The sequence below is a fragment of the Mchenga conophoros genome, linkage group LG13 (assembly GCF_057382185.1).
Source record: "Mchenga conophoros isolate Kocher_MC1m ecotype Shallow Benthic linkage group LG13, M_conophoros_male_GT1.1, whole genome shotgun sequence".
Lineage (NCBI taxonomy): Eukaryota > Metazoa > Chordata > Actinopteri > Cichliformes > Cichlidae > Mchenga > Mchenga conophoros.
In genome coordinates this window covers 9425537-9453122 of record NC_140538.1, presented here as the reverse complement: position 1 = coordinate 9453122, position 27586 = coordinate 9425537, and the positions used below count along the sequence as shown (strand labels likewise).

The 27586-nt window shown below is 37.5% G+C and overlaps 3 protein-coding genes and 2 non-coding genes across 5 annotated transcripts in view; 4 read left to right on the top strand and 1 right to left on the bottom strand.

Annotated features, from left to right (window-relative positions):
* The first annotated feature begins 1608 nt into the window (after nucleotides 1–1608).
* On the top strand, nucleotides 1609–10273 carry LOC146560821 (myelin and lymphocyte protein-like). Its single transcript, XM_085296308.1, has 4 exons — nucleotides 1609–1736; nucleotides 6219–6383; nucleotides 7932–8093; nucleotides 8735–10273. The coding sequence occupies exons 1-4, from the start codon at nucleotides 1650–1652 to the stop codon at nucleotides 8807–8809; spliced, it is 489 nt and encodes a 162-aa protein (XP_085152434.1). The 5' UTR covers nucleotides 1609–1649; the 3' UTR covers nucleotides 8810–10273.
* A 1602-nt stretch (nucleotides 10274–11875) lies between these two features.
* LOC146560820 (myelin and lymphocyte protein-like) lies at nucleotides 11876–17811 on the top strand. Its single transcript, XM_085296309.1, has 4 exons — nucleotides 11876–12019; nucleotides 15150–15317; nucleotides 15414–15536; nucleotides 16999–17811. Exons 1-4 carry the CDS (start codon nucleotides 11927–11929, stop codon nucleotides 17071–17073), a joined length of 459 nt encoding a protein of 152 aa, XP_085152435.1. The 5' UTR covers nucleotides 11876–11926; the 3' UTR covers nucleotides 17074–17811.
* A 1250-nt stretch (nucleotides 17812–19061) lies between these two features.
* Nucleotides 19062–19155, top strand: trnai-uau (transfer RNA isoleucine (anticodon UAU)). Its single transcript has 2 exons — nucleotides 19062–19099; nucleotides 19120–19155. It is a non-coding gene; the product is annotated as a tRNA-Ile (tRNA).
* Nucleotides 19156–19496: 341 nt separating this feature from the next.
* trnai-uau (transfer RNA isoleucine (anticodon UAU)) lies at nucleotides 19497–19590 on the top strand. Its single transcript has 2 exons — nucleotides 19497–19534; nucleotides 19555–19590. It is a non-coding gene; the product is annotated as a tRNA-Ile (tRNA).
* Nucleotides 19591–20468: 878 nt separating this feature from the next.
* mrps5 (mitochondrial ribosomal protein S5) overlaps nucleotides 20469–27586 on the bottom strand; it is a 32858-nt gene continuing 25740 nt past the window's right edge. The window contains exons 7-12 of the mRNA XM_085296303.1: nucleotides 26676–26766; nucleotides 25995–26041; nucleotides 24290–24347; nucleotides 22386–22448; nucleotides 22063–22199; nucleotides 20469–21063 (exon numbers count right to left, since the gene is read on the bottom strand). Of these exons, the coding sequence (XP_085152429.1) occupies nucleotides 20839–21063; nucleotides 22063–22199; nucleotides 22386–22448; nucleotides 24290–24347; nucleotides 25995–26041; nucleotides 26676–26766 (621 nt within the window). The 3' untranslated portion in view covers nucleotides 20469–20838. The remainder of the gene's footprint in view (nucleotides 21064–22062; nucleotides 22200–22385; nucleotides 22449–24289; nucleotides 24348–25994; nucleotides 26042–26675; nucleotides 26767–27586) is intronic.

Genomic DNA, 27586 nt, shown 5'->3' with positions numbered 1-27586 from the left:
CTTGAGCTTGTCTCACACAAGATGTTTTGCATATGGTAAAGGGTTTTAATCCCTCATCCTGGAAACCGTCACACTGTGCTTGACAGTTTGACTTGGAAATGAAAGCACAAAGAGACCTATTTGTTCTCAATATATTGTAACTTCACAGTTTGGGGTTGTCACTTGATTTAGTTGAAAGGATTCATATAAGTTTAGTGACTTTAAAGAGTTAAAGGTGATGAAATTCACCTGCTAGAACCTCTAAGGCTTAACCTACAGCAACTATTACTTTGTTTTAGAAGGAAAAAAGAAATAGAGGAAGAGGAACAAACGTGCTGTACTCCAAAGTGCTGAAATGTTGCCAAGTGGAAACATATGATGTAACAATTGATCAATTTAACTCCTGCCACTCCCAACTTCCCTGTTTCTCGCTGGTTATTCTCACGTTTGTTCTCTTGTTTCATTTCAGACCTCTTTATCTATCTGCGCGTTTGATCCTTTAAGTCTCTACTTTTTCCTGTTCAGACTCATGTGCACTTTATGTTAACAAACCAAACAAAACTTCAGTCTATGCATCCCTCGCCCAGTCTTTTAGACCTAAACTTCTGCAGTTTCAGCAGACAGCTAATAAAAGACACTAGTTTAAGAGGAATGCACTTCAGTCAGATCCTACACAAACACATTAAGACATAAAGTCAAAAGCACACATTAACTCAGATGTCAGTGACTATATGATTAACAGGTCAGTCATATAAAATGGTATCAGAGCCTTAAAAAAATCCTCAAATCACATGTAAATTGACTTTCATGTTTAATGTACTTGACAATGAGCTTCCAAGCATCATGCCCATATACTATGCTACTGCCACCATGCTTATGTATATTCTGTAATCCCAGTCTGGCTGCAAGATTTTGACCTCCACCTATACTGTGTGGCGGTCAGAACAGCTTTTTCTTCTTAAGCAGTGAATTCTCTTGTTTGTATGTTTGGTGTTGTTGTGACACTGCAGAATAAATTTTGGAACCCATTTGATGGTTTGAGGCTGATCAGATGACGACTAGCTGGATAAGAGTTTATTTTAATATTACCTACAACAGTTAAAAATGTTATTAGAAGTGTAAAGTGATTATAGATGGAAGCAGCAACCATGTCACCAACTGGCTTGGGAAGCCTCAGCATTTGCATTTGGCTTCCACTGTGTGTGTGTTTTTTCTTTTTAAATGAAGTGATCATATTTCAGTGAGAGCTGGAGTAAAGCCGGCATTACTCTAACATTCAGCTGAAACTCCTTTTATATCCAGAATTAACAGTGCTTAGAGTTGCTTCACTATTCCTTTTTGTGTGCATGTAAACAGGTTGATATTATTAATAGAGAACCATCAACAAATACCACAGAAATGGAGGCTCACACATAAAAACTGTACGGAGAACCACATACATGCAAAGAGGGTCATGATACATCATCCTGTTGCACAAACAAAAAGAAACCCACATGTCAAACTGGTAGTTTGAACAGTAGGAATGGATGGGGAGGTGGAGTAGAGGACGAATAGAGGGAGGTGCAGGAGGGAAAACGAGACAGAAAGACAGTTTTTAAAGGCACCTTGAAACAGGTTACACATCTCATTCTCTAAGACACCTCATACGTGTTTGCACACTGTTTTGGACTATGGCTTCCACCACCTTAGGTGATGCTCTGCCATCAGGCGGAAGGATCTTCACCAGCTTTCCTGACATATTCTTCATCCCCGAGTTTGTGAGTTTCTTGTTTTGTAATTTGTGTTGTTAGAAGGGATGTGTTACTTTTCCATGTTGAGTTTTACCCTCTTTTGTGGTTCAGACATGTCTTATTTTTGCACAGCCTTTTCTTTTATTCTCTTTCATATGTTTGTTTAACACATTTTCCTTATTTCATTCCTTATTCAACCAGGCCAACATTATTTAAAGTAGCATCTTCTTCTTCTCATTTCTCTGTTGGAGCAGGTCTCCATTCTGATAAGATTTTTCTCATCTTGTTTTGCTGGTCAGCTGGAACCACTGTTTGATAATTGGAGTTAATAAAATGCAGCCTTTTTGGTGAAAATAATTTGTTTCCATAGCAACAGAAAAACCCTAAATATCAAAAAAACACACATTTTATTTGTCAGAAAACATCTGTGATGCAGTATCTGCACTAATCAGCCATTAGTTCTACTTTTATACCCTCAAAATGAATAAAAAAAATATTTGTGCAATTTGCACAATACTTATGTTGTCACTGGCATCCTCACTTTCACTTGGATGTAACAGGTGGTGATGGACTGAACTGTATTATATTGAAAAGTGAAGATTATTAGGCTTTGTTTAGTTTTTCAATCCAGAAAATAATAGGATGAAAAAAGTATTAACTTTGAGCTGTTAATGAAGAAGGACTGACTTTTAAAAATATATATTTCATAAACGTATCCTGAAAAAAGTTTGTGCAATATCTTTAAACCTGCATAACAGCTATTACTTTAAATGTGAGAGTGCGGGGATAGGTATTAGTACTTCTTATTTGCTTATAATGTCATATAGAGACATTTTGTTATCTAATACATTCTCTGTATTGCTCAAACCACAAAGAAAAAACCTTGTATTCTGTGACATTTTAGAATTAAAGCAAACAAGTTGTCACCTTTTTTGGCATGCATGCTCCTCATTAAAATAGCACTAAAGCTGTAAATACCAAACCCAAGCTTTATCTTTACGTTTTCTTTTGATGCATGCAACACACAGATTAAATCTGCATAACACGTGGAAAGGCACCAGTAACCCTTAGATTTAAGTGCAGTAAAGTATATATCAAAGTAGTCATAAACCCTCATGGATCACTGGATGGCTTTCACTTTTCATGAAACATTATGCTGCACCAGCCTGATGAAGGCCACAAGCCAAAACGCGTTGGTCAGTTAATAAAGTTGTTCCTATTTCCTTTTAAGTGTTGCTGGAGCTCCTGCATTGTTGTGCCAGAATTATTTGCTGCTGCACAAGAATGGAAATCTACTGATAAAGTTTACCTACTCTTGTTGTCAGTGTAAATTTAACTGATAACGGATAAAAAAGGCAAATACGGGTGAGTTTGGCTTAGTTTTTGGCAACCAAGTCATTTTCCTGGAATTACTGTGTACTGTGAAGGACTGTGAGGAAAAAAAAAAGGAAACGCTGGAGAACAAAAACACCTGCACAAGGCAAGCAATGGCAATAAAGTGAAGGAATGAATTGAAAATCTCCTCAACAGTTAAGATGCTTGATGTTTTTAACATTTTTTAATTGAAACTGTCCTTAAACCTACAATTCACTAGCAGGGATCAGACTTCACTGGACAGTGTTTATTGACAGAAAATGGTGGACAGAGTCAGCAAAGTTGTCGATTTGGTGAGGGCCTCAGGGCCCTCTGGGCAGAAAGCACTCTTGGTATCTACGTGAGACGTGAGACATAAGACAAGAGCTGGGAGGGTGGGGCACAGAAATAAGAACAAACTGCAAGTAGGGCAGGAGGACATTTCACGATATATGAGTGGAAGGGGAGTGTGTGAGGTGTGGTCCCACTACTGAAATTCAAATGAATTGTGCCTCAAAGCTAACTTACCATCACACACAAACATATTCAACACTAGTTTTCAGCTTGAAGCTTAGTTATTTCAAATAATCACCGAGACCATAAACTCAGACCACATGGCTGTAGGATCCACGTCCAGCTGATTTAAAGGTATACTCCACTCAAACGCTTTCACCACCCCCTGTTGGCATGGAAACAGCAGTTATATTCAGTCTAGACTGACAACAGTGGATTTCAGCTGTGATTCAGTCACGGCAACAAATTTGCCACAACAGATATAGATGCTAAAAAATACTAGTATACCTAATTTAGGTTTAGCCAGCCACCCATTCAGGTGTGCATACTGTTGTGTGAAAAAAGCATTTTTCACACTTAAAGGCTTCAGATCATCAAACAAATTTTAATATTGGTCAAAGTTTTAAAATAATGATTTCATGTATTAAGGAATTAAATCTATCCAAACCTACCTCTGTGCGAACAAGCAATTTTATCACATTAAAGATGGAAAAAGGTTGATAAAAATATTGAGTCATAGATTAAGTCTTCACACTGACTTAAATGCTCCATTATAAACATTTTTCCTGTTGTTTTCAGTCAGAGTAAACAGTCAAGCTTTGACTGCGAGTACAGAAGCCCCACCCACCTTTTTTTTGGCATATATTTTTGTATAAATTTGTATATTCACGGTGCGTTCCCTTTTACCTGGAATGGATATAAAATGGATATGTTTCACCTGTGTGGTTTTAGATGAGATAAGTTGCGATAAGGCTTGTGTAATATTTGTCCATATATTAAAACAATTTTTGTATGTAGAAGCACCTATTGTTTACTACTCTGTTCTCCATTTCCTTCATGATTCACTGTCAGAAATTTCGCCAGAGTTTCGCCTATTAAAGGTTTAAAGAAAAAAACAGGCAGTTGTTACTTCACATTTTGACAATTAAAAAAATATTCTGACATTGTACAAATAAGATTCACAAGTAGTGAATAAACCAAAACTTCTTTGCATTTAAAAAATGATATCATGAATATTGTGTATTCTTTATTCATCTTTTTACTCTTTTTTGTGATGTGGATTGTTTAAACAACAATTGACAATGACAGCTAAGAAGCATTCTAACATACCTCAAGTGGCCACCAAGACCAGAAAAGCACTACATAAATGGAAGTAAATGCAGTTATTTTTATTTATTTTACTTGGAGGAGACATGTCTCACTTTAAATATACCATTTGAGATGAATAAGCAGAGTAGAGCAATGTTTGTCTTTCACAGTGTTTAATCCAGGACATTGCATGTTCTTCATGGGCACTGAAAAACAAAAATACATAGATTAGGAATAGGCTGTCCATAATTTGAGCTCTCTGTGTTTGCACAGCTGACTGAACATGATTTTGTTGTTTTTATGGGAAGGATTATTATTTTAGTTCTTATTATTTTTATTACGTTATACCGAACTAACCTAACTAGACTTGAGTCCAGCTAAATTTATAAAAATGATTGCTAGACAAATTGATTGAGGAGACTCGAGCAGTTCTGAATACAAACAGACCTGTTTCAGGTTCCTTAAGTAGCAACTGAAAAATCAGAAGATTAAATAAGTGATGGAGAATGTTCATTTTAGATCTTCACCTAAAATAAATTGACTAAAGTTCTCTTGGGTATATACTATTAATAAAATAATAAAAATTATTACAGATATCCTCCCAAAATACTCATCTGAGAAAAAGTATAAAACTGAAAAAGGCTTTTGTTTTATCTCCCAGAAGATATGATATACTACTGAGCTATTGAGAAGCAGAAGGGCTTTTTTGTTTTTGGCGCTTGTGTAAAATGTCCTCACTGGAACACCAAGATGCCAGTTTCGACTGAATGAGCCTCAGCTGCTGTTTCCTCTTGCTCAGCTCCTGCGCACCTGATACTTGAAGGTTCGAAGCTGATTGGCTTGAAGAGTGTCTGGATGAAGCCTTTAATATAAAGACAGGATAAAAACAGATCTTTTTCATAGCAGACATGTTCACTTGTTTTAGTGTGAAAGCACAAGTTTAGTCTTAGAGTGTGTCTCAGAAAGCCTTTAGGACCTCGAAACTGAATGTGCTAAATAAAATGTAGAAATGTTATTATTTACACCTGAGCTTTCCTACATTGGCGTCTCTCTGTGAAGATGGCCTAACATGAAACAGTCAAAAATTTCTGTTGCTTATTTAAAAATAAGGAATGACAATGAATAAAAATGTTTTTCCTGCGCACACTATCTGTGACCTATGGTAAAGCATTTTAATGTGCCTCTTATCAAGGAACAAATGGTGGAAGGTTCATGCTCCATCTAAATACCAAAGACTCTTTCAAGCATAATGTTTGCCAAAGGAGGAGATATAAAGGCTGAGGCAATACACCCAAGAGTGACAACATGGCCATTATGTGTGTGTTTGTGTGACCAAGCCTTAGTTTAAAGGGCACTGTACCAATTTACATGAAGCTCTGAACAACCTTTCAGAGGGCTGGAAAATAGCTTAAAGCTTACACTCAACACTATAAATTTCTAATAAAAAACTTTACAAAGTGGGTGTGTAGAATTCCCTCTCTGTGGAAACCAAGCCACTGAATTGCAATATCATCAATCATTGTCTCTTTTCCCCTCCTCTGTGTGACCCTGCAGGTGTTTGGTGGTTTGGTGTGGATCCTGGTGGCATCGGCTAAAGTTGATCCGGCTAACCCTCTGGGCTGGGTGATGTTTGTGTCTATCTTCTGCTTCGTAATGACAACACTCTGGTTCTTCATCTTCCTCTGCGGAGGCAATCAGAGCAGCATCTGGCCAGCACTGGTTAGACACTCCCACTGACTGCTTAATAGCCTAATTAGATAAGCAGTTAATAATGGATCGATGAAGTAAACCTTCTTTAAATTCCAAATCATCTTGTGCTCAGCAGATCTTACAGTTATGTAAATCAAACCACACATGAAGAACAATGCTTGACATATTAAAAAGTATTTTTTTTAATTTAACAGAACTTAAGCAAAAATGCAGAGGCAATGTATGCTCCTCTAAAGCAATGCTTTTATAGGAATTAAGAGAGCAAGTAGTAATGAAAATTCGTTGATCGATTGATCATCAGCAAGTGTGGCCACCTCTGGAAAAAGAGACATTTTGGAAGTGTACTGGTCCGGAGCATTGTTATGTGTTAGCGGGATATGAAGTGTTTGGTAAAAACCAAACACAACATTAACAAACACTTTATGTGTGGTGAAAGAATGATGATTTGGGATTATTTTACAGCCACAGAAGCTGGGTATCCTGCAGTCTTTGAGCCAACTGTGAATTTCTCTGTATACCAGTATTCTAGAGTCAAATGTTAGGCCATCTGTCCAACCCCTAGGGCTTGGCTGAAAACGAGTCACATAACAGGACAATGATCCCAAACACATTAGTAAATCTACAAAAAAATCCAAGAGTTGGAATCACCAGTTAAAGTTCAGACCTTAATCTGACTGAAATGTGTTGGACTTTAGACAAAGGAATGCATACCAGTCTCAATGAATGCCCACTGTTCTTTACAATTAGCTGTTGTAAAAGAACACTGGGACGAAATTCCGCCACAATGATATGAAAGACTGATAAAGTCATACAGAAAACGATGACTTCTAGTTACTGGGGCTAAAAGTAGGCTTAATTTTTGATAAATAAATATGTTGTTGTTCATCTGAGATTATATTTAAATTATTTTAGAACCTGCTCAGGACCAGATTTCTTTTATGTCTTGTTACATAAAAACTTAGACATAATAAATAAATAATAAAAGGTGTAATTCCATTTCTCATGTGACTGTAGTGTAGACATTGAGAAATGTGCACCAATATATTAGACATCAAACACTGAAAAAATACCACAACAAAAAGAAGAAAATTTAATTTATTACTAAAGTAAAATTGGTACTTGCATTTGAGAATTTGAACTGTCTTTACTCAGTGTAAACAATAAACAGTCTTAGTTAACCTTTGGTGTTTGTTGTTGCCACTAAGGAAAAATGGACACTGTTGTTGAATGTTGCTATTAAAAATGCAGCGATAAGCAGAAAACCTGACAATTAAGGACATTTTTTAGGGCCTATCTTAAAGAAGGGTTATTACCTGGCAATATTCTTAAAAATGAGGTACCACAGGGTGGCAATTGGGGTTTTGGGGGATACTTTCCCACAAGTTTTACACAGTCCATCAACCTGTCCCCACTTTATTTGAAAATTTTCCCTTTTGCTCCCCTTCCTCTTTTTGAGAGTGCGAAGGCCCTATAGTATCTTCTCCATTTATTATTATTATTATTATTATTTTTTTAAATTTCCTTCTTCTTATTTTTTCTCTATATTTCAATTTGCAGGATGCAGGCTATCATTTTGTGGCGGTGGTTTTCTTCCTCAGTGCATCAGTGGATCTGGCCTATGTTACCTATGGGATTGGACAAGGAGTTAAACTTGCACAAGTTCTAGCATTACTACCAGCTGAACTGCTCAAAATATACCGACTGTACATTTCTGCAGTGGTACGTAAAACACATAAATTTATTGTTCAAAACATTAAGGGAACTCTCAGATCTTGAAGAATGAGATATCCAAATTAAAAGTATGTACTGACATATTTTGAAATTGGATTAAAAATATGTCAGTTCTACAATGACTGCTGTTCCCTAATTTGTTTATTTATTTATGATTTTTTGAGTAGCATATGAAATAAGATAAGTTCTTATATAATAAATGAACCGCTTGATGGTAATATTATATCATTATTTACTAAAACAAGTGGAAATAACGAATCTTGTACTTGTATTTCTGACAAATTCACTTTATTCTGGACAATTTTAGCACAACATACTGAAATTATCCAACTCTTTTGGTAATTTTTAAAGTAGTTGTAAAAGAACACAGCTTTAAAATGTTTTAACAATGTAATTTGTTGAGCAGTACAAATGTAGATGTGTAAACATTTCTCTAATGTCAAGGAATTGAAAATGTAATTATGGAAGATACTGAAAATATGCAAGTAAAGTATATGTGTCTCAAATTGTAATTGCTAAAACAAGGAAAGTTATCAAATCAAAGTTATAAGTTAAGTTAAAATCTTTAAAGTCTTGTACCTCAAAGTGACCATCTCCATCATCCATCTGTGTTTCTGTCTGTTTTTTAGGTGATGTCCTATGTGGCCACTCTTCTCTACTTCCTCCATGCCATATTCTCTGCCATTCGATGGAAGAGGTCCTAAAACAAGTCACCAACTCAAGAGGAAAACAACAACAACAAAAAAACGAATAATCACATAGCTTTCACAAATACATTGAGAAGAAAATTATTTTTATGCATTTATTTTGAATCAATATGCCCAAACATCAAATTGATGAAAAAGTGGAAAACACACTCAAACAAAAATTACATTATCACATTAGCCTACCTCACAATTTTCAATGTTGTTTTTTAGAATCCATCCATGTGAAGTGAGAATTACAAGTTTTCAGAATTAAATGTTGTTTAAAGAAGATGGATGAGTGTAAATAACTAATGAAATTACTAATCTAAACAGAAGCAGGAATGATATTATCATAACTTTTGATTTCTTTGATTTTTCACTGTAACTTTCAATAGTATACAATTTAAAAGTTCAGTTCACAAATTTTACACCCACACACAAAAAAACACAAATGCATTTTTTAAAACTCAAGATCTGTCCTAATTTTCTTTAAATATATTTCTGAGACATTTAAAAAAAAAAGATGTTTCCTTCAATTTCTGTAAGTAAACCACGTCAATGATGTTGGCTTAAAGACAAATCTTTCTGCATCTACCATACTAGAATATGATAGCTGAAATTTCAATATTTGCTATATATCTGTTTTGCCTGAATTAGATAGTGGAGAGAAGAAGGGACAAAAAGGGAAAGACATACAGCCTTAGGCTAGAGTTTAACAGAATTGCATCTAACCTTGTGGCATACAGTCACCTGTTCATCGTGTGAGCTAAACCAGCACCACAGCATTTAAATATTTCCAACATTTGTCACACAACTTACTTCTACAGCTTAACACAGTTAGACTTTTAGTTTGCTCTCACAAAAAACATTTATAAAACTGAAGCAGGAAAAGCAGGAAGATTGTGACTTTAGTTCCTACAGAAGACAAGGCCAACGATAAATGGAATGGGCTCTATATTTCATCTGTTGCAACTTGATGGCCCAAGCTAAAATAATGATCACTTTGATGGTGATCTACCCATTTATTCAGCTAAAATGAGAGCCGCTACAAGGGTATGATTGGACTGACACTAGAGGCATTGTCAGATGCATGTGTTGTTGTCTATAGTTCCGCAGTGACTGTGTTTACAATGTTAAATTGTCTTGGATTAGCAACACTTGAGTTTTATTTATATAGATATATTAATTTGTTTCATTGTTTCTTTGCTCTCATCTTATTTCTTTCAATCATAGAGTGATGTAGCAGTTACCTGCAGTGTAGTGTTGCAGTGTAACCACTATTAGAGCTTCATTTCTGTAAAGGAGATAACGCTTCCTGCTGACAGCCTTTTAAACCAACTTCAATACACTAGATTTTGTGCCTTTTTCAAAGGCTTGGTGTTTATGCATGGCATGGCTGGCGATTTGAAATTTGATGATGTAAATGTCTAGATGATTCACTTCACACTTTTGTCTTGGAATCTCCATTGTGAAATAAAAGAATTGGACATTGGAATATTATGTGTTTTGTTTGTTGAGGGTGTCAACATTAGCAAAGACTGACAGCATGTCATGCAATGAGTCAGAGATCACATGTTGTGGGAGAAAACAAACAGCGTCAATTTCATTGTTTTCATTGTTTCGAACAATGAAATACTATGTAACAACAGACCTGAGCTGTCAGGTAAACCTTCTAATTGCACAGAGATAAAAAAGACAACAAAAACTTATACAATCCCCATTTGACTTGACTGATTAAAACTACAGGCTGGTGAAGATTGTCCAATCAAATGGTGTAAAATACAGCTTTAATACAGATGTAAATGTTCCAAGAACATTTATACCAGTCGTACCCTTTATAAAATAGAACAAGGAGTCAGTAAACCATCCCACTGGTTTATTGTTCTCCCTTTATCACTCACCTACATAATAAAATAGAGTAAGGTGAGTTGTTTTAGTAATACGCAGCATCAGGAAATATGCTTTTGAAGTTAGCAGTAAACTGATGCCTGATAAAGAGACACTGGATGTTGTAATTTAACTAACACTGTAATCCAATATTACATTTTGCTCTATTTAAAAATGGTCCCTTGTGTGGGACTGCTATAATGTTATTGGCCACTTTGTTAGGTACACCTGTTCAACTGTGGGTGAACATAAATAACCAATCAATTATTGGTTATTTATTTAGGCAACGACCTGCTGAAGTTCACACTGAGCATCAGAAATGGGGACAAAAGTTTATTTAACTGAATTTGAGAGCTGTTGGTGCCAGATGGCTTGGTCTGAGTATCTCAGAAACTGCTGATCTGTTGGGATTTTCCAGAGGTCAGAGAAGAACAACCAGACTGCTTTGAGCTGATGTAACAGAAACTCATTTCCTAGAAAAATATCCAATGTTAGCAGTTAAATGCTCCACCACCAGCTAGTTGCAAACAAAGTTTTTTGTTTGCCTACTGTTGCTGGAAACTGATACCAGGGGAGGTAATGATGTAGAACACTAACACTTTGAGCTCATAAGCCAAAACAGCAACTAGAAACATGTTGCTATAAATGCTAAAGGGAGATGCGAGGCCTGTCAGCCCTCACACTGGACATGCTCATTTGATCCATTGTTGAAATTAATTATTGATTAGTGCAGCTCAAAACGAAGCCTTGTGTCTGTGAGATCAAAGTAGACTGTCTTAACCCACAATCATTAGAATCTATATTTTGAAAAGAAACCTGTTAAAGTCTCTGTGTGCAATACAAATAGAGGCTTGAGGCATTTTTCTAACACAAAGAAAGGGTTTATAGGTTAGTGGGAACTGAAAAGTCAGTGAAGTGTGTCTTTACTCAATAGCAACAGCAAAGATATTAAATCAGTAGACTCAACTTAGCCTGCGGCCACAAGATCTCTCATCAAGTTTTTTGAAAGCCCCGTCACAAGTCACCAGTTCACATTAAATTCCAGGCAGCGTTCAGTGCTGTAAGGTGAAGGGTGTGTCTGGTTTGCTGTTGTGGGAAGGGATCTCTCCCCCACAATAGCAGAACGGGTTTGACTGCTCACCTGACTTTCTTAAAAGGGTCATTTACACCTGCTGCCGCACCGTTAGTCCAGAGGAAAGAGCAAGGTGCTCACTGTTAAATCAGCACTGGGAGAAGGAAGAGGCAGAGATGGCTGCAACAACTGCTCAGCCCATGGGGAGCCTGCCCAGTGGACTGGGAATATGCACCACTGCACCGGATATATTTTACATACCTGAACTGGTAAGTGGGCAATGACAGACAACAATGACTATGATCTTCAGGTCATTAAGTATTCTCTTCAGGATGCAGTTACAATTTTATAGTTCTCATTTTAAAGTATTTTAAATACGACAAATATTTCATTAAGGTGTGCCATGGCAACAAGTTCATATATATATATGAGTTAAATAAGCCTTCGGCTCATATAAATACTTCATATGATGCCTAAAATTGATGCCTAAACTATTTTTACAGGATAAACGACAATTGGTAACAGTGCTATGTATTGGGTGTGAGTTTAAGGATGAACAAAACTCAAACTTCTTTTCACCAAAATAAATTACCTGCTGGTATTTCTGATAATTTAGTGGTCCTATATCTCAGTGGGCCTATATCTCCATATAGTAGCCACACTGTTTTAGGATAAAAATGCACAATTTGGAGATAGAGAGTCAGTGGAGATAATTCTTCATGTGGGAGGAGCATCATCTCTCTTCACATCTCACATTTCACTTATATTGTGTCTTTGTTAATAAGAAAGAATGCAGCCTACTCTTCTTCACCCTGACTGATTACAAAGGACACTCGTATAACAACTAAAAAACAAAACTGCACGGATAAAGATCTTTCATTCTCACAACCAATACACTCGCTAAAGTTTTAGTTTGTTTATTTTGGCTCCGCTCAGCCAGTCATGCTGTTATATTGTATGAGTTAAAAACATGAACATTTTCATATCTTGAAGACTGATGAGTTTCGAACACAAAATGCGAATGCAGTAAGAAGCCCTTTATGAACTGTTTCAGTTCACCAATGACTAAACTGAACTGGAAACACTTGCTGTATAAACAAGTTATTTTACCTGTTCCAAAGTGTACAGTTCATTTAACAATTAATGAACTAATCAGCCAATTGTGTGGCCGGAATATAATGGATTTAAGCACATAGATATGGTCAAGATGACCCACTGAAATTTGAATTGAGTGTCAATATGGGGACAGGTGATTTAAGTGACTTTGAGTGCGGTATGATTGTTGGTACCAGATGGGCTCCTATGGGTATTTCATAAATTGCTAATCTGCTGCTATTTTCCCACAAAACAATGTCTAGGGTTTATAGAGAATGGCCAGAAAAACATAAATGCCAGAGAACTCTTTCATGCTGAAGCAACAGTAAGTCAAATAGCCGTTTTTTTTCCAGCCATCTCTAAATGCCTATCCTCGAAGTAAAGTATGGGTGACAAGCAGCAGAGTACCATACTTGGTGGGAACCCAGGCTAGGATCACCAAATTTGGACAATAGAAGACGGCAAAAGTGCTGTGTGTCCCGAGGAGCCTTGAATTTACTGTAAGCTTTGAATCTGGCCTAAACATGGCTACATTCTGCATTGTTTTAACAGTTTAGGTTCCTGTTGGTGTAAAAGTCTGGATGATAGTTTCTTAGCACATGTAGTACCAATTCAGAATTGTTAAAATACCACATCCTACCTGAATTTTGTTGCTAACCATGTCCATACATTTATGGATACCTCTGTTTACTGTGACCTACTGGCACAATGAACAGAGAGACTACACTCCCCATTTGCCTCCCATTTTAAGCTGTCAGTGAAATGTCCTTGTGTTTTATATTCGATGAGTCAGATAAATATTTTTGATATTTATATTCATGCACTGTTGCCTGTTCTTATTTCCTGGTTATGATATTAGAATTTAAAAGACAGCTCTTGACTTATGAAGGAACTTTAATTAAGTTTAGACTAAAGGTAAATAAAAACAATCATATTTGAACGTTATGCTTAGCTAATGATGGCAAGCTTGACTGATAAGGTGAACGCAATGTATAGAAACAGTAGAGACAGAGATTAGTGTTTGAATGGGCTGTTGAAAATCAACATTACCATCAATGTTTATTAAGTGTGGTAAAATAAACCCTTAAGTGTGTATTTCAGATATTTTTTTCCATGAGTCTTAGATGAGCCCAAAATTGAAACATTGATCCTTGTATTTCTTTTGAGGTGTTTTGTCTGAATAGAGGAACAAACATTTTCCCAGTAAGTCGTGAACTCCTAACCTTAGCAATGCTCTAAAGTACACTAAAGTTGAAGCTAATTTTGTGATTGCTTTATTTATGATGTTGTAATATCAGAAAGCTTCCACCATCTGCTGGCTAAGTCTGTTTTAGATTTCAATTTTAGATTTCCCCTGGATTTCAGTTGTGGACATCATTGTTCTGCGATGTCCCAGTTGTGGCTTTTGTTTTTTTTGTTTTAATGAACACGTGGAATGTTCATTTAGGATTTCAGATTGCAATCTGAAATAACTGCAAGTTATGAGTTAGCGTGATTATAAATTCCACATCAGTCAAGCTCCAGTGTCACAATCGGTCAGTGTGTGGTACTTATAAGTCAGTACACTGCAGAGCAATGCCAACATTGTGAGTTAATAAATGACATCACTGAAGCTATTGAGCACTGTGGCCCTTCTTCATACTCAGATAATTTACAGAAATCCTTAAATGATGGATGTAATTTCTCTTTCTATGGCAAGTTTGGCTTAAAGGAACAATCCATATTGCACAGTAAGCACAGGATAAAGCTCTTTTAGAGTAACAATGTTATATTTTAAATCCCACACGACCACCTGTTTTAAAGTCTTTAATTACTGGTTGCTTTTTATGCAAGAGTAACTTATTTTAAGCATGTCATGTGTTTTGCATTATGCACTTAGGTCATATTTATGGTTATTTTTAGTTTAAAATAAAATTGAAATGGCTTTTACAGAGCCTCCTTATAATTTACCATGTAATGTTTAATAAATTAGCAAACTAATGAATTTAGTTGTTTTTAATTCAATTCAAGTTAATGTTAGATGTGTTGTTTTTTTGTTTGTTTTTTTGTTACATATTTTATCTTTTTTTAGAAAGCTCACATTTTGTTACCATTGCTACTGTTTCTAGTCTTCTTGCTTACCTAAGCCCAGCTTAGCTAAGCTTAGGTAAACTAAGGTTAAATGTGCTGGCTGTAGATTCCTATTCACTGAATATGTCCAACTCTTCACTAGAAAAAGAATATGATGGATTCCCATTAGTTCTCATAAATGTTATAATTCAATGTGCCATCTCCATTCACGCTCTCTCTTCTTCATCTCTGCAGGTATTTGGTGGTTTGGTTTGGATTCTAGTTGCATCGACACACGTGACCCCACCGAACCCTCTGGGGTGGGTGATGTTCGTCTCTGTTTTCTGCTTCGTCATGACCTTCCTCTGGATGATCATCTTCGCTGCCGGAGGTCATAAAAACAGTTCTCACTGGGCTGCTGCTGTAAGAGCGACGCAAGAGTCAGACGGGGAATAAAATTTAGAAAAATTAATGGGTTATGACCTTGTTGTAAAAATGTTTTAATCTCTGTTTGTGAAGGATTTTGCTTACCATGGCCTGGCAGCGCTCTTTTTTCTAAGTGCAGGGGTGGATTTGGCTATCATCACCATCGGGATGAAAGACCTTGACCTTAAAATCTACAGGACTTACATTTCTGCTGTGGTAAGTACAATAACTCCAATAGAGCTGTCCAAAATATTTGTTCAAATTTATTTTTATTTAATATATTTAATTAATCAACTTATTTAAAATTATTTTGACTTCTTTTGAATACTCAGGAAATATACCTATCCAATTCCTCCAGCATGGCTAATCAATACATGCCATAGTCAGAGGTTTACTGTCTTCCAGCAAAGTCTGGGAGACAGTCAAAGAGCATGGAGGAAATTCCAGGATTATCCTGGAAGAACTGGACAGGGCCCCCAAAGCAGGACTGGCATTTGTGCTCCTTTGTGCAAGGAGGAATGAGCACTACCAGAGCCCTAAAAAACAACCTCCAGCATGTCACTGGTGTGCATATCTTGTATCAAATAATCAGAAACAGACTTTACAACAGCTGCCTCAGATCTGAGTGTCCTCTAGTTGGCTCTGCGATCACTGCCTAGCACTGTGCAGCCCGAGTGGCAATTGCCATAGAATATCAGAATTGGCAGGTCCGCCACTGGTCTGGTCCACTGGTGCACTGTGCTTGTCACAGATGAAAAAAGGCTGATCTTTAGCACATGCGTCTGCACGTGGGGCCCACACAAAATACTGAGTTCCATTTTGAGTTGCTGCAAAGAAATTTCAGAAAAATGGACCAGGCTGCTGCATTATTTTTGAATTCAGCCATCTTTAGGTTGAAAATTATGTGGCATCCTTTCATTTCTAACACATAACCTAGGTCATATCAATACAGATATCCAGAATGGTTTTTTTTCCATTGAAATCTGATTTGTTTTAAAAGTGTTCCTTTAATTTTTTTGGACAGTATGTTAATGTTGAGATAAAGTGATCAGAGATTGCACAATAAACTATAAACCAGGGGTGGGCAACTCCAGGCCTCGAGGGCGGGTGTGCTGCAGGTTTTAGATATCACCCTGGGTCAACACACATTACCAGGCCTCTGAAGAACTTCAAGACATGTTGAAGAGGTCATTTAGCCATTTGAATCAGCTGTGTTGGATCAAGGACACATCTAAAACCTGCAGGACACCGGCCCTCGAGGCCTTGCTATAAACAGTATATCATCTAAAGAACCAAACCACAGCAGGTAGAAGTAGATTTTCAACATGTTTTTTTTAATTCAACCTGACCCAAAACCAGTGAGTCTGCTCAATTCAAACAGGACATGCAGAACAACATTAATCAGTGACCTAGTTGGTTGGGTGGAGCCAAGGGTACTTATGAACACACATTGATTATTAGCTTAAAGAGGTGGAAACCTCATGTGAATTTCCTTTCACTTATTATGCTAAGCTAAGCTAACTGGCGTTTATACCTAGAATTCCATGTAATTCTTGGCAATAAACCAAATATGGATTTCCCAGAATTGGATTAAAAAGAAAACTGAAACCGGAATAATAATGCAAAGGATGGACTTGGCTTTAAGTATGTTCTTTGGTTGTGTTTGTTTGTGTTTCAGGTGTTCGCCTTCGTGGCCACACTCCTGTACTTCATCCATGCCATTCTCTCAGCCATCCGATGGAAATATTTCTGAAGAGTGAATAGCAGACCTGCAAGAAAGTAATACACTCCATCTGCTGTGCACATCTATGTCCCTGACTGTCTATGTGTGTCTTTGTCTGTTGGATAATGCATTTAAGTCACATTAGATTGGTCAGAATTGGTCTTCACTGTATGTGAGAGCATGACTTTCTTGCTTTGCAACATTATCAAAATACCAAATACTCTAACATACAAAAACTCACACAGCACATACCTGAGGTCACAGTGAAAAACTGCATCCCATCCTTTTTTTTGGCATAACAGAGTATATTGTGAAATTGGTTACGACTTTGTAAAGGAGAACTATAGATTTTAAAGCAGAGAAAAGACGTAAACAAATCAAAACTTATATTCTATAAACTATAAAATTCAAAGAGTAAATGATCAACTAGACAAAAGTCATATTCTTTTAACCTCAAACCTCAGAATAATGTTGTCGAGCCAGTGATTACATCTTCACAAAAAGAATGGGTCATTTTTTTCAACAGTTTAGAGAATATGGTGTCAATACTGTTATTGTAGAATAAAATTCATCACAAACATACAAAGCTGGTAGCATTAAATACATTAAATGCATACTTATATTTTATGTTTCTCCCTTTGTATTATCTGTGTTGAAATATTAATAATATAACTGGACTTATTAAAGAAATCAAATACATGCATGTCATTAAAAAAATTAAAAAGCAAAGAGTAAAAGACAAAATAAGAGGAACAGAGTTAATGTTGCTGGATTAAATTTTTATAGTTTTGTATTCTGAAGATTATTAAAATAAGGAAAATGAACTACACTCGTCTGTATTCTTTCATTATGTGCTCCATTTTCTCTATAAAACATCAAAAGAATCTTTGAGTTACTTGTGAGAGGCATTTGCACTCATTGGAGTTTGGTTTAACTGCTGTTATCCTTATTCTTCTTCAGAGCTGATGTTCAGTACCAACATCAAACATAATTTGATGTTTTGAATACCAGCTTTCCTTTTATTGCAAAACCATGCACATTAAAATTAAAAGAAGAATAAGAGATTTCACGGTGTTTAAAATACTCTAGTCATGGGGGGTCAAAAGAAATGAAATATCAAATGACTACTTGTCTTCACATAAAACAACAACAGAGTTATATAAAAGTTTAAATTTGCATTTAGGCATCATGAATGTATCGTCATTGACTCCGGAGGTAAGGATGTCTTGACTTGATGAGCATGAGTTGCACACAAGCGCCAATGGTGCAATTAGTCAGCACGCAGTACTTATAAGACAGTAGATTGTAGAGCAAGGCCGAGGATGAGAATTCAAACCTCAACTGCGGCACCCCACCTGCTCTCATGAGGGTTGCTTTCTCTGAGACTGTTTTCGGTCCAGGTATTGGATAAGAACGACCTTTTCTACATTACCAGTATAAACCCTCTGGATGTGTGCACCCCCTCCCCCGGTGTTGGAATCAGGCAACGTGTTGTATTTCTAAGACAGTACACTGCAGATCAATGTTGAGGTTGTGAGTTTAAGCCTCATCTGGAGCAGATGTCCTCAGTTCATCTTGAAACACCAGGGCAGAGACCTGTCAAGGCTGAGTTATATAAAAGATTCCACTTGCACTTAGGCATCACCACTGTTAAAGAAGGAATACTGAGACGGCACTGCTTTCATTTTTTGCAATCTTGGTTGTAAAATAACTTATATGACAAGGGAGGGCAAATTGCATTGACTTTTCCAATGTTTATTTATTTTTTATTTTTTGGTTTAGGGTTTAAAAAGTGAAGCCAGTGACATTATCAGTGTAAAAGATGGACCCTGTGGTTTTTGCTGTTGTCATCTTGGTTGCAAGAAAAAAAAAAAAAAACTAAACAAAAACACCTGATCTTACAAAGATGGGCGCATGCATGGGCATTTTTGTTGTTGTTGTTGGCAACTGTCTCTAATAGCCAGTGTTGAATCCTCTGGTAAGAATGTCTTGACATAACTAGCACACCAAGCACACAAGCTCCAGTGGCGCAATCGGTCAGCGCGCGGTACTTATAAGACAGTGCACTGTAGAGCGATGCCGAGGTTGTGAGTTCAAGCCTCACCTGGAGCAAATGTGTTCTTTGGTAGTTCCTCTGATAGAAATCTGAGCTCTTTTTAGGTCCAGGTATCGATAAGAACAGGCATCACTAGTGTTAAAGAAAGACTCGATGAGAGCTTCGCTTTGAACTGTCGTCATCTTGGTTGCATACCTCCCCCACCCCCTCACCCCCCAAAACAAAATAACCCCTAAAACTGATGTAAAAAAGGTCGCTGCTTATGTATTGGCTTTATCAACCTGGAAGCTACATTCAGTAACGTCTGAGGTTTTGGGTCAAAAAAGTGAAGCCAGCAGTGACTTGAGTTGTAAGAAGACGTCAGAATCTAGACTTGACTAATGCCTCAAGCACACAAGTTCCAGTGGCGCAATCGGTCAGCGCGCGGTACTTATAAGACAGTACTTTGTAGAGCAATGCCGAGGTTGTGAGTTCAAGCCTCACCTGGAGCATCTTGACTTCATGGTCTTTGAATTGCTGAGGCACAGACCTTTTTAGTGGAAATGTCATCTGAATTTCAGGAGTGGGACCACTCCTCCTTGACACCCCCTTTTCAAATACCTGCTGTTCCCCCCCCCCCCCCCCCCCCATTTTCCCCTCTCTTACTTTCCTTCATTCATTTCTCGTTAGTACATGGGGATCTGTTGGGCCCGGGAGCCGTCACCAGTCTCCTTCGAGGCCTTCCCCAAACCGCAGCACCAGTTCACACTTCCTCATTCCCCATTGTTACCGAGGATGTTGTCCTAGCTAGTGAAATGTTCAGCTTTATAAAAGATTAAACTTGCATTTAGGAATCAACTGTGTAAAAATCTGACTACCGAGACAATGGCAGCCAGCAGTAGGCGACTCCTCTGTTTGCAAAATGAGTCAGGATTTCTGGAATTACTTTGTTCAATCTAACCCTAGTTTAAACTTTGCAGCTCAGTTTATATCACCTGGTTATCACTACCTATATCTGTAGTTCTAAGAATATGACCATTTTAACTTTGCAAATCATTGACTCCATTTAAAGAAAAAGAAAGACAGGTATGCTTTAGGGAGTGGCTTTGTTATACATGACAAGTTGCTACTATGACTACAAGGTGGCACTTAGATTGTAGGTTTCGTGGTGAACATGCGGTTATCATTATTTTTTATCATTAATATATATTACTGTGCACTGTTGCCCAACGGACATCAAAAGTGACAAAAATATAACCTTTGTTCAACACTTTTCAATTTCTTTGCTCCATAGTTGCAGTAAAACATAAGAGGTATCCATCAGCCTCAGCTAATCAGGAATTTCATGCATTACTAAATATATCCAAAGCAAAAAGGACAAAACTCCCAATGACTTTAATAGATTTAAAATTTATTATTAGCACATGTTTTGCAACAGTTCAAAATTAATTCTCAAGAGTCAGAATGTAAAAAATTTCTTCTGCTGTAACATTGACTGCATCAGTATCATAGGTTTGATATGGACAATGAAGTTGGTGTTATACTGAAAAGCACTGAACTTTAGTCCTCAGTTGAGGACTCTTACAAACAGAGTCCATCACATTTTGAGACGTTAACAAAAACCAAAATTCTAGCAAACAAGTTCCACACATACTGTTACTAGAAAAAAAACAAGTCAGATAATCCATTTGACACTATTGGTTTCCTTCAGTCCACTCAAGTCTCCTTTGGTCTTATCCAAGCATCAGCCTTCCCACGCATTACCAGATGGTGCGTTTGACACCTGCCCAGATCGAGCGTTTCAACCCCTGTGCAGCTCGTACGTCATCCCAGTGCAGCCGGGTGTTGGGAATCTCATCCTCTGACTCTGGGTTGGGTCGTGCGCCGTCTTTGGGACTCGCCACCACCATGGGCAGAAGGCCACGCTGCGACTGAAACTCTACAACATGGAGCTGCTTCTTGTCAGCCAGAGTCTGGTGGGTTTCCTACGGAGAAACAGAAGAGGTAGACATTTTTATATGGAAACTGCTACTGGGGCTATGAACTTAGCAGCTTCTATAATATAAACTTTTTCCATAAACTTTTAGTTTTTGGAACTACAAAGTTAGTGACTTGGGAAATAAAATCCAAATGAGTATTTTCAGCAATATTTAGACAATTTTTTAAACATTATTTTCATAAAGTTTTAAAGCATCACATTTTTATAGTTAAAAAGTTGCTTGAAATCTAAATATATTTTGACCGAAGACCAGTGAAGTGGAGATAGCAAAAGAAAGAGAAGTTAGGTTCAGACTGTGAAGAGCAAAATAATGATACCTACAGCTGCACTGAGAGAGCTCGGGTGAAACAGCCATTTAGAAAATGTGCTGGATTTATAACAGAAAACATAACAAGAAAACTATTGGAAAAATAAATGCAATAACTGCTTCATCTCAAATGTCTTGTTTTCATCACCACTGAAGCCCCAAATTATAACTGAAAGTAAAATAAGATTAGTTGGCCAGAATTATTAAGAAGCCAGATATTTCCCCTCAGGGATAAACTGAGAAAAAGCTACAGGTGGAGGTAATGTTGCAGTAACATTACTCAGGTGGACACAAATACAACCCCTGTCTAAACAGGCATCCATTTGCTGGGAGGTTAGCTGTACTTACAAGGTGATAATATGTCACTATTGTGTTTTCAGCATTCAGAAGGCCACCTGATATGGTGCAAATGACATCAGCGGTGAGTGTCCAGTTCCATCAGAGACCTTTACTGCAAGCCTGCTGCATCCACTGCTCTCTTTCCCCATGTTTGCTCTCTCTTTCTCTTTATTGTTACAGTGGAGTAACAAATGGCAAAAATGATCTTTATAAAATTAAGAAAGCTAATAAGAATCTGAGCTCTTATGCTTTCATGAAAGTTTATGTTCCTGCTAAAACCTGTATGCTTTTCCAAAACCATAAAACCAATTTGTGAAAACGCCCCCAAACATTTCTTACCTGACTGGCTAATCCGGTGAAGAGAGCCCGGGTGATGTTCAGGAGATTGACTGATCCCTCTACTTTGCAATACATGTCTTTTATACCGATCAGCTTGCAAAGAGTGATGACCGCCCTGTGGCAGTGCAGACCGTAACCTGCAGACACAGACATTTTCAGGACACCACGGATATCTTAACTGCTGCTGAATGTGCAAACAGGTATCTTTCTGCTGAAAGGTCAACTGTACTTGCAACTAAGGCTGGTGGAAAATGTAAAGTTTTTTCTTTTAGACTTTAGAAAATCGTGCAATAAAAGAGGACATTTTGGAAACTGAAATATACCTTTGCTTTGTTTTTTCATGCAGAGCGTCGTCCTCTTAAACTTGGAATCAATGTCATGGTAAACTATTGGAAGAGAAGAACAACAGCTTAATTATACTAACTGGCTGCAGAGCAGAGAGAAAACAAGCTGCTGTACTGAGACATAATAATCAGACCAAAATGATGCCAGAAAATTGAAATTTTTTTTTTTACAAGCTTTGTGCCATTTCTGAATGAAAGCACCTGTGTTTTGTTATGCATCTTTTCCCCTGCTCTCCCTCAGGTCTCCTGTTTCTCTACCTGCCCACCAGATGTCCTTCCACATGCCAGTATTGCCTGCTCACTGCAGCAGCTGTGGCTAATTAGTTATTCAGTGACACACAGTCCTTGAGAGGGAACTGTGTGCTGCTGAATGAAGCCGATATTATAGCTTCAGGTTAAAATCTTGTTCTTGCGCTAAAGCACTTTTACACACTTCACAGGACATTGTAGATGAGGAGAATAATCAGATCACATGTAGAGAGAGCTAATTTGTAGCAGCTGAAAGAGGTCCCGCTGTTTTCTGTCAAAGTGACAAAGTCAGAGCAGAAAGAAATCTTGCTAACTCCCACATCGGAAACACTTTTCTATACTTAAGTAACTGAAACACTGAAATAAAAGTCTACCCTAGTTCAAACCAGTTAAAATGAGTGTGGGAATTGACTGTAATATCATCCCAGGATGTTTTGGTCTCTTACAACAAAGGTAAAAATGTACCTAAATCAAACACAACCAAACTCGCTACTGGCTTTAAAGTAATTCAAATTCAAACAGTAGCCACTGTAAAATCAGTGCAGCTCACTGAGTATCAGACAAACAGATTGGCTAAAACCTTGCAGCAAATAAAACTTGAGCGATGGAGCAACAAAGGCGACAGAAAGTTAAATTTATCCAGGCATAATTGGAGCTTTGATACAATTATAACATTCAAAACAAGAAAGTAAACAAATGAGTCACACTGTCAGGTTGCAGATGGACACATAGGGAGAGCTGGCATGTGGCAGCATCATCTTTCCATGAGCCTAAAAACATTTTCTCAGTTTCCAATTCAAGCTGGTTGAAATACAGAACCAACGATATACACACACACACAAAGACACTGACACACATGCAGTTCTTCTGGTTTTAGACCAGAGCTGGAAGCTAACTTTCTCCTCCGGTGGGCCAGTGGAGGCCGATGACTCATGCTCATTAATCTCTCAGGCTCTGCTCTCCAAAGAAGGCCAAAGAAGCCAAATTAAGTCTTACAATTAGAACGGAGAAGCAGTGCATTTTAACTCCCAAACCTTTCTTTACAAATGAATATTATAGATCATATCCTTTGTATGAGTACCAGCAGGTAATGGGAGGGTACAGTGTTGAATCAGAGGAGTACATGGAGATAAAGGCGTTGAATGAAAGTGATGCAGAGAAGAGTGGGAGAAGAGGGAGATGTAATTCTAAATTTCCTGGTACTCATGTCTTCTTCAGTTAAACCCTTCACCCATGCTCCTCTAATACTTACATAAGAACTTACACTAAATTAAACTTCTTCACACCATCATGCTTGTCTTTGCATACTGCATACGTGGCATTAAGAAGTAAAAGCAATTTTCAGGAAATGAGTTTCCTCGTTAACATGCAAATTAATTTATGCAGCAATCTCCCCCAACTAAGGCTATAATCAGATAGCCTTTTCAAAGTAGAATGAAGCATGAAATTTTGATTGTTCTGTATCGTGTTCATCAGATTCTGTTTACAGAGACAAAGGCTGGCAGGCATGTAATACTAAGTTAACATAAGCATATAATAACAGATGGAAATTTAAAATGTGAATAAACAGACCGCAGTTTTATGGAGGAAGAGAGGAAGAACAAAAGGACAAACGAAGATTCAAAGTCACTTACTGGTGTGGTCATTGTATCGTTCTATATAGTACAAGTAGTGGATGGCTCTGTTCTTGGCCTGCAAATAAGAGTTACATGACAAAAGACACACAGATTGAAATCCAGCAGTTACATTAATATAGGAAAATATATTAATACTATTAGTAGAAAAAGGCCGTGTAGTAAAGTCCTTATTATAAACATAATGAAACGCATCAAAGGAAGTCTTGAGTCTTGTCTCTTTAGATGCCATTTAGCTCACCTAATCATCTAATGTATAACCATAATAAAGTGAGTTTAAATGTGCTATTTAAACAAGCTTGATTTGATTTGAAAACCTGTTTATGTTGCAGGTTTCAACAGCACTTACCCAGAAAACACTGTTGAAATATAACAATATTGAAATATAATGTTATTTCCCTAGTCAAAAGTTAAAAACTTGCATGGTAGATGATTAGATAGATAGATAGGGTGATCGTGGCTCAAGAGTTGGCAGTTCGTCATGTAATCGGAAGGTTGCCGGTCCGAGCCCCAGCTCGGACAGTCTCGGTCGTTGTGTCCTTGGGCAAGACACTTCACCTACTGGTGATGGCCAGAGGGGCCGATGGCAGCCTCGCCTCTGCCAGTCTGCCACAGGGCAGCTGTGGCTACAACTGTAGCTGCCTCCACTAGTGTGTGAGAGTGAATGAATAGTGGAATTGTAAAGCGCTTTGAGGGTCTCGAAAAGCGCTATATAAATGCAATCCATTATTATTATAGATATTATTCCTGGGAAGCGTAGTGGTCTGGTCAGGCAGTCTGTTACAACGTGAGAACTATGATCATATCAATAAAGAAAGGAAATGCACATTTTTGTTTTGTTGTTTATTTTTGTTTTTTTAAAATATAACAACATTTTATTGAGACTAGTTTACTATATGGTTGTAATCAGATCTGATATCCCTGTGTTGGTCTTGTTTCTACATCATCATAACAATCTTGGTTCCAGTATCAACCTTGCAGTGTACCTATCATGTTGCCTGAGCCTTCAGTTAAGTTTGGCCAAGTTAGCTAATGCTACAACAAAAAGCTATCACCAGCCTAACTTGATAATATATTTGTTATCTTGCAGACATTCATGAAGAAAATAACTGAATAATTGAATAAAGACATTTTTTCCCCATTTTCCTCCACTTTATAAAACTAGAATATTACAACACTATTGGTCAGCTCCAGTGTTGATGCTGGACCAACATCATTATGATGATGCAGGAATGACACCAGCACGGGGATATCACATAGCTACGTGCACAGGTCCTCTTCACACACACAGACTGGATGCTCACTTTAAAATGATAACATCAGATTTCTGCATATGCTGATGTGGATTCTGTCACACTGAGTGTTTGCCACTTGTCTGGACTGACACAATCATCACCCCCTGATGTCACTTGTATTTGCTTATTCAGCGGCTTCAGAATGCGAGGTCAATCATAAATTTGAATCTTTTCATGTGTCGCTTATCCTTTTCAAAACCTTCTGGTACAAAGTCTATGATAGACGTCCAGCAGATGACGCGATAACATCTCCAAAATCTTTCGTTTAGGAGATTTTTTTTAGCCAAGACCAGTCGAAAACCTCAGTCGACAGTTATTTAACAAAACACTTGCAGGATATGTGACCTTAAGCTGTCCCAAACCTATAAACGGCATCTGAAGCTACACTGATATATGGTTTGTGGTCTTACCTTCCTCAGAGCCGTGTTCCTGTCTGCTGCTTTCCCCAAAGCAAAGCCTGGAAGGAGGAAAGAACATTGGTCTTAAAATACCTCTGAGTGCAGAGTGTTGAGTAGTCACTGATGCTTGTGAAGCTCAGTGTAACAGAAAATGTAAAATTCATCATAGTATGATTCATTAAAAATTAAACAAGATTCTCTTGAAGAAATCACAGCTTGTGATGCTTTTCCCGTGTTATTAAACTAATGACTGAGTCTTTATGCTAATGAGCAATAACATGATGAAGTTTTTGAAAAGCAGCAGTGACACACTCTATAATAAGAGGTTAAGTGTAGGCGAGCTTCAGGAAAGTATGCAGAGTTTCGTCAGCAGTTTTTCCTTTTTTTTTGCTGCTGCTTGAGGATGAAAAGTGTCAAACCCATTTCCTGCACTTCCCCATATCGGCAGAGGCTGAGGCATTTTAGAAAAGCTCAATTAAAATAACTGTCAAAATCTATTTTGGCTCTGTGTCATGTCTACAGAATTCAAAACATGTTAAATTATGTTTCTTATCTCTCTTCCTCACACTATAATACCTTGCATTTTCAATAAACGTGATTATCAGGGACAAAACGTTTAATAGATTGGATTTATCATCATAAGTTGCTTCCAGAGTTTATTCATTCATTTATTTATTTTTTAGAGATTCAAACCTGCGGCTCCGTTGCCATTTCCCACTGCGACCAAGCAGCTGATGGACCTCTTTCTGCCTTCTTTGGCTGTCATGTTGAACACACTCTTCACCTACAAAACAACAATCATAAACAAACACTATCTTGAGCTCTAGTGTAGCTATTATATCATACACACTGCAAATATAAACATAAATAAAAATGTGAGATTTTTCTGCAGACGTGCTGCAGTCAGTGTGGTTCTGCTGGCTGTGAGCTCCAGCATGCTGTATAGCCTTCTGTAGCCCATTATGAAACAGCTGGAATGAGGATAAGCAACTCTATAACTGAAGTCCTCTGCTGGCAAACAACCCTGCAGTCTGGAAGAGAATTTCTACCTCAAGTGAAGCAGTTCTAGTACCTTAGGTGGGACAGAGGGAGCTGAGAGGCAAAGCAAATCTCATAATTTATGAGCCCATCTACCATCCCATCGTTACCTGTGAGGTCTGGGCAGTGAAAAAGGAATGAGATCACAGAAAGTCATAATTAGTTTTCCTCACATGGGCTATGGAGTGATGAGTGAGAGCAGTAATGCTGCTCCTTTGCATTAAAAGAAGTCAGCTGAATACATTTGCGCATCTAACCTCCCTAGAGAGGCTTTTTATACTGGAGGGACTGTATATCCGTTCTAGCCTGGTGCAAGTGGCCAAGGATCAGTCCAGCTGGCTATTTTGCTTAGTGTGCTGCAGCTGCAGCCACATTCTGGATAAGCAGCAGCAGATAATAATGACATAATGATATGTTACAACTGTTATTGCTCATTATAAACTCTTGCAATTACATACTGAGATTAATTTATATACTGAGATCAAATATCAGGACAACAAATCAGCCAACTACTGTCATCTGTTTTTATGGCACAGATTAACTTCCAAAGCTCAAAAGATGAATGA